At 49.7% G+C, this 6,521-nt stretch overlaps 1 protein-coding gene across 1 annotated transcript in view; it reads left to right on the forward strand.

Annotated features, from left to right (window-relative positions):
* The window catches only part of MARC2 (mitochondrial amidoxime reducing component 2), a gene marked incomplete at its 5' end in the record, with an annotated part of 18,567 nt that overhangs the window by 8,374 nt on the left and 3,672 nt on the right, over positions 1-6,521 (forward strand). Inside the window, 3 exons of the mRNA XM_023534155.1 lie at positions 1-103; positions 1,036-1,176; positions 6,347-6,408. Of these exons, the coding sequence (XP_023389923.1) occupies positions 1-103; positions 1,036-1,176; positions 6,347-6,408 (306 nt within the window). The remainder of the gene's footprint in view (positions 104-1,035; positions 1,177-6,346; positions 6,409-6,521) is intronic.

The following is a 6,521-nucleotide window of genomic DNA, read 5'->3' on the forward strand; positions in this document are numbered from 1 at the left end:
CAACTTCTTGAAAACAGAAGCTCTCAGGCTGGTTCAGTTCGAAAAGAACATGAAGACAAGACTATCGAGAAAAATTTTCCCAGCTATACGACAGAGTTACCAGGTGCGCTGACCCTCCTACCCGTGACCCTTTCCCCTCCGGCTTCCTTCTTGTCCCACTAAGAGCTTATTTTGGGATCCCCATGGGAAAAGTGTAGGCCTGGCCCAGGTGAGTCGCCCTGAGGACGCCACCTGGGCAGGTGTTGGGGACAGAGAGCGAAGCGGACGGGGTTCTCCGCGATGCAGAGAGAAGCCAGCCGCGGCTCCCAAGACGATGGGAGTTAGGGCGGCGAAAGTGAGGGGTCTGTTTGGGGCTAAATCCAGGTTTCCTAAAGGTTCAGACTCTCTCCCAGTGCCGCGTTCAAGGTCAGTGCGGGTCGGCTACTTCAGGAGCTGAAATTTCCTCCTGAAGAAAACTGCCCTCTGTGTCACCTGCAGCCCAAAGACCAAAGCTTTGGATTCCGGAAAGATTAGGTTTAAATACAAGCTCCTCGGGGAGGGGGGTGGGGGGGCGTGGTCTCCCCCACACCCCTGACTACGAGCACCTTGAGTGCCGGGGTTTCACCTGCTTTCTTCACTGCCGTAGGCACATAGTAGGTGCTTATTAAATGCACGGCGCGTGAATGACGGCGGCTGAGAGCAATCTTTCCCGTAGTAGAGCTGATTGGCCGCAGACCCTTCCTCTATCTGATGATGGTGTTGGAGGGAGGCCACCTGTTGGGCCCTGGAGTGAGGAACTAGAGAGGAAGTGAGGCCCGGAGGGTAAGGTGGGTCCTGAGCCCAGCTGCTGCCATCGATGTACCGACAGGGACCCTGCCCTAAGCCCGGGGCTGACTTGGCCACTTTTTAAAGCCCAAGCGTCACCTCTCCTTCCTGGCATCACCCCTCCTTTTCTGCAGGCAGGTGGTTTTACTTTTAGAGCTTCCTTAGCGATGCGGTCGGTCTCAGGAGCTTCCTGGGTCAGTGAGGCCTGATGGCGCCTCGTTCTTGGCGCAGGTGGCCTACCCGGACTGCGGCCCAGTCATGATCCTCTCAGAAGCCTCCCTGGTAGATCTGAACACCAGGCTGGAGAAGAAAGTGAAAATGGAGAATTTCAGGCCCAATATCGTGGTGACGGGCTGCGAGGCTTTTGAGGAGGTAAGTGGCTCTGTGCTTTCTGCGCGTTACGCTCAGAGGTGATGTTTGACATACACATAGAACTGCTCGCTGCCTTATCCTCGGACCCTTTAAGGTTGACGGCAGGGGTCACTCCTTCCCCAGGTCATCTTAGCCTGGTCAAGTCCTTCACTCATTGCTGCCGCCATCACCGCGCTGGCCTCAGGGGGGCGCTGCTCACCCTTTAATGCTCAGGCCCCAAAGCAAGCCACGGGGACGCCTAAGTGTAGCAAGTCTGGGCCGAGGCTGAGACACATACTCACAGCTCAGAAAACGAAAGGGAATGACGATGGCAAGAACAGCCATCTCTCCATCCTCGTGCCGCCCCGGAGGGCTTTCAAAGACTCGAGGCTCCTGGCAGCCCCAGGCCCCAAAGTGGTGGCCAAGAGGATATAGGAGACCTGCCTGGGCCCGGGGCCCGGGGGACACTCCATACTGTGGCCTCGAGTTCTCTCCCAGAGGACCCACATGCTCTCTCACGTGGCTGACACCAGGCATCGCCACCCTCTGCAGACCCCAAAGGGCAGCCCCAGTCGGAAGCCAGCTGCAACCTGAGATCGCCATCGGCAGACGGTTTGAGCATTGGGGACGGGCTAAACTTCAGACGACAACGAACACTGTTTATCGGGTGTTTACTGGGTGCCGGGCACTGGACTAAGGAATCACGTCATCCAAATTTCTTTCTCTGGTCCTTAGGACACCCCGTGAAGTCTGTATTATTCTCTCCTTTTCATAAGGAGCCCGAAGTTTGGCGGTGCCATACAACTTGGTAGGCGTGTGCCTGGTGGCTCTGGCATTCGAACCCGAGACTTGCAGCTCTCGGTCGAGGTCAAGGTTCCACTTTAGAATTACCTCCGAGGGGGGAGGCTCTGGAATCTTCTCCGTCCTTTGCTCCCTTGGGTGACCGCATTTCCTTCTATCTGCTGGTCACTGTTGTCCTTTAGGACGAACCTTCGCCGAGAGCCAACTAGAAATCCTTGCACGTGTTGGCGCTTCATATTATTGGATCATTTGAAACACAGCCACGTAGACGGAAGTCGTCTACTTGTGGATGTTACCCTGTCATGTGATACCTATTCTCTTTCATCCTTCTTTACATTTGTTGAAAGTGACCGATCATCTTTTGTGAGCCAGGCACTGTGTCCAGGAGCCCTGGGTACAGAGATGCAAAGCCCCCCCCAGTCCTTAAGAATTTCCCAGTACGAGAGAGAATGGCAGCCCAGCGTGAGCCGTGTTTAATGCACATGCTTAGCAAGTGCCAAATGCCCAGCGTGAGCCGTGTTTAATGCACACGCTTAGCAGGTGCCAAATGCCCAGCAGCGCAAATGCCTACATCTGCCTGGAGAAGAGAGGCATGGGGGGCAGGGAGGGGTCAGACCAGGGTACCCTGAAGCCATGTTGTGCGTGTGTAGCTGTGCGTGCTGGGTGTGCTGACGAGGGCAAGCGACGGTCACTCTGTGTAAAGGAGGCCGCCAGTTGGAGGCCTGACAGCTCGAGGGACCGTGACATTAAGGGGTGCCCGGGGCGGGGGCATTTCAGAACCACAGGAGCACAGGGGGTAAAGGAGAAGAGGCTGGAGGAGGCTGGACCCTCCTTTGTGCCAGGGAATTTGAATGTCACCTTGTGGATACTGAGGAGCTGGTAATGATTTTGAACGAGGAAGTGCATATGCAGCCATCCAACAGATAACTACTGATGCCCACGATGTGCCCGGCGTGACTTCACCCTGGCACCTCCCTGGGGGGTGCACCGTGACGGAGGGAAGCCTGAGGCAGAAACGGCCGGGCAGTGGTGCTTCTTCCCTGGAGGTCTTTTTGAAAAATACCGTAGATGAGCAGGTCTCCTCTGGATCCTCCAGCAGAATGGAGGCGGGGCCTGCGACCATCTCGGCCGCCCCACCGCGGTCCACCTGTGCAGACGGCGCCTGGAGAAGCCCTGACTTAGGATGGGGTGCAAGCTGGGGAGGGGAGCAGAGGGAGCAGAGAAGCAGGAGGCAGGGTATCCTCAACGGCTCCTTGACGGAAGGGACTTAGTTTATCTCCCCAGGAATACATCCCGATTTGGTGGGGCCTGAAGTTTATGCAATTTGGGGGTCTCTAAGAAAAAAAAAGAACAGAAACAAAATTAGGTACAGAGCGTTGGAAAAGTCCAGTGAAGCCTCAAGGCCCGTTAGCGTCCCTGTAAACACATCTATTTCTCCCCGTCTCTGGTTTCCCAGGGTGGCTGTCAGGCTGTTTGTAAGTGCGGAGTCCTGAGATGCTCGCTGCTCACCAAGTGAGATCAGCTCTCAGCGTTAGCAATGCATGTCACTAAACACTGGGTCCCAAATGAGTCCACAAAGCAAAAATTCTTTCACAAGGATCATCTAATTGCGCCATTATTTTCTGGGAAACTTTCCTTTTTTTTTTTTTTTTTAATAGCTTCTCGGCCTCTTGACTGAGATTAAGTATAGAAACTTTCTTTTAGGGAGTAAAAGTTTTCTGGATTTGCTTCCACTGAAGGGTAAACTGTTTTGATATTAATTTTAGTTTAAGACCTTGAGCCCAGGGAAGAAGATGAAACAACACTCTCGTTCCTGCCTACAGATTTTTTTTTTTTTTTTGCTTTCCAGTAACTTTGCCGACAAGAATTTTCGATCTCCTGTAACTTGTCAAACTGAACCTAAGGCTGATGTAAGCCTGACGGTGTTCCCTTAGGCAGTCTGAGTGGGTAGAGTCTTCCTTTTTAATAAAAAAATGTTGAGTGACCCCGTGCTCTCGAGTCCATTTGCTGTTTTATTCGCAACGGGCTTGCAGAAGTAGTAATGCTCTTATATTTTTGGAATAATTTTTCTAGAAGAACCCTCTGATTGTGCACATTGGGAAAAAAAATCCTTGCTATAAAATAATGCTAATGTTGCTGATTGGGTCTCCCTTCAATTAGGAAGCCCAATATTTAAGGGCCTGATGCATTAACCAGTCTACATGTTGTCACAGAACTATAACCTGTTCAATTAGAGGGACTAATTACATTAAATATTAATGTAAAGTGATAATGCACGTAAATATTTAATAGACCAACTAATAATAAATAAAAAATAAAACAGATAGCAAACCTCAGCATGGTGGAAAAATTCAGGCCATTATTTATTGCCAAAATATAGAATAATAAGAGAATGCAATGTGCGCCTTTTACTCTTTGTGACCCAAAGTACTTTGTGCTATTTCCATGGAACTCAGAATATAAAGCAGATTTTATTTAAAACATGGCTTCCCTTGGGCCACTGTGGCGTGTTTGGATTCTGGGAACGCAGAGCAATGAAATTTTAAAATAATAACATTGACCAGAGCTTCTCATCCCTGCGGTTGACCGCTGTGGGGTCGGCATTGCCCGAACCTTGCTTGCTTCCTGGTGAGCAGGACTTGATGCTTCTTTCGGAATGTCCTGTTCGTATCATTCATCACTCCACATTATGAAAGAACAGTGGAGAAGCTTGCAGAAGCCCCTCGAGGTGGCGTCTGTCCCTCAGAAAGCGATTCTCCGAGAAGCTTCTAGAAGGGCAGTGGATTTTGACGGCAGACATCTGTGGTTTGAATTCTGCACCCCCGCTGCTCACCACCATGCCCAGGCCTGTATGAATATCGGGTTCTCCCAGTGTGATCTTTCGAAGCTGTTGAAAACCAAAGTTTTCGCAAATCATTATCACCAATGTTTTCTGTCCCCAGTAAAGGGAGTCGGGGTAAGTGAGGATTTTATTTGGGTGCTTAGATAAGAAGGCTCTGTCCTAACATAAGGACAGCAATCTCTGCCTGACTTCAAGGATTTCTGAAGAAGCAATGATAAAAATAACAATATATAAAACAATAACAAAAATAATAATAATTATGGTTCACGGTTATTAAATGCTCGTTATGTAGCAGGCAATACGTCAGACCCATTACACGCATTACCTCGTTTAATGCTCCTGCTTATCTTTCCCAAACCACAGGTCACGATCCATTATTGGATTATAATATCAGTTTAGTGGATACTGACCGGCATTAAAAAAAAAAAAACACAAAAAAAACAATAGAATAGAATAAAAGGTATTAGAGTAAACTCAATGTTGAAAGGTTAAGAGTTGTTTTGCAAAACTTTTGTTTAAGTTATATATAGAGGGTGTGTGTGAAAGAGCATTAGGAAACAATATAAAATGTAATTTTTTTAAAAAAAGGCTATTTTTAGAACAGTTTTAGGTTTATAATACAATTGAGAGGAAGGCACAGAGCTTTTCCATACAACCCCTACTGTTATATGCACCTACCTAGGGACATCTTGGTTGTGTCCAAGTTTTGGTAATTATAAAAATATAAATTTCCACCTTGGTTCACGATGATTCAGGGTAGAAAATGTTTGCTAGCCACTGAGGTGGGCAGTATTTCCCAGATGTGAAAACTGAGACTCGGAGAAGTCGAGTAACTTGCTCAGTGTCACCCACCCAGCTAGCGTGTGGCCAGGGGAGGACTTGTGCTCCAGCTGGACTTGTGTCTGTCAGAGGTTTCTGAATTTAAGCTGTCTACACAACTCTGCCTCCTTTCAGCCTCTGCCGGGCCACTTAGCAAAAGTGCATTGGGCCCACACTCACTCTGGGGCCAGGGGGGTCAGAGGTCTGTCTCTGGAAGAAGCAAGACACTTGAGGTCAGTGTGCAATGGACCGCAAGAGCAGAGCCAGTGGCTGTGGGGTGTCAGGACCCATGGGCGGGGTGCCCCTGTGGGGAGGCAGAAGTCTTGAATGTGTGAGTCTTACAGCTGGTTCCCTTGGCTGATGTTTCCCTCCTCAAAGAAGCGTCGGATTTTAACCTGGCTTTCCCTGCAGCTTAGCTTTAGGGAGAGAGTGAGCTTGCCTCGTAAGCTATGCATTTCTCATTATATATCAATAAACCGGCCTTTGAGTTAATTTATGATTCTCATGGCGAACTGCACGCCCGAGACGGTCCGTCCTCGCTGTGCTGACCGTCAGGTTTCTAAGTCAAGAGGGTGGAGCCTGGACCCCCAGCACGTGGACTCCTTTGGAAGACGGGTCTTGGCGTCTTCTGGCGTGGTTCTCTTCTGTGTCGCTTCATCCTTAGTACCAGCCAAAGAGTAAACTGCCAGTGCATTCTTAATTCAAAAGAGAGTGTTCCTTTTCTCCTAGGATACCTGGGATGAACTCCTCATTGGCAACGTGGAAATGAAAAAGGTTTTGGCTTGCCCCAGGTACGGATTCACGCGAGACTTGACTTCTGGGGTGTGGCTTGCGCACTGGTTCTTAACGGTCACCTGACCCTCGGTTATTGCGTGACAGGTGCATCATGACCACGGTGGACCCG

Source organism: Pteropus vampyrus, unplaced genomic scaffold (genome assembly GCF_000151845.1).
Source record: "Pteropus vampyrus isolate Shadow unplaced genomic scaffold, Pvam_2.0 Scaffold121, whole genome shotgun sequence".
NCBI classification, from domain to species: Eukaryota; Metazoa; Chordata; class Mammalia; order Chiroptera; family Pteropodidae; genus Pteropus; species Pteropus vampyrus.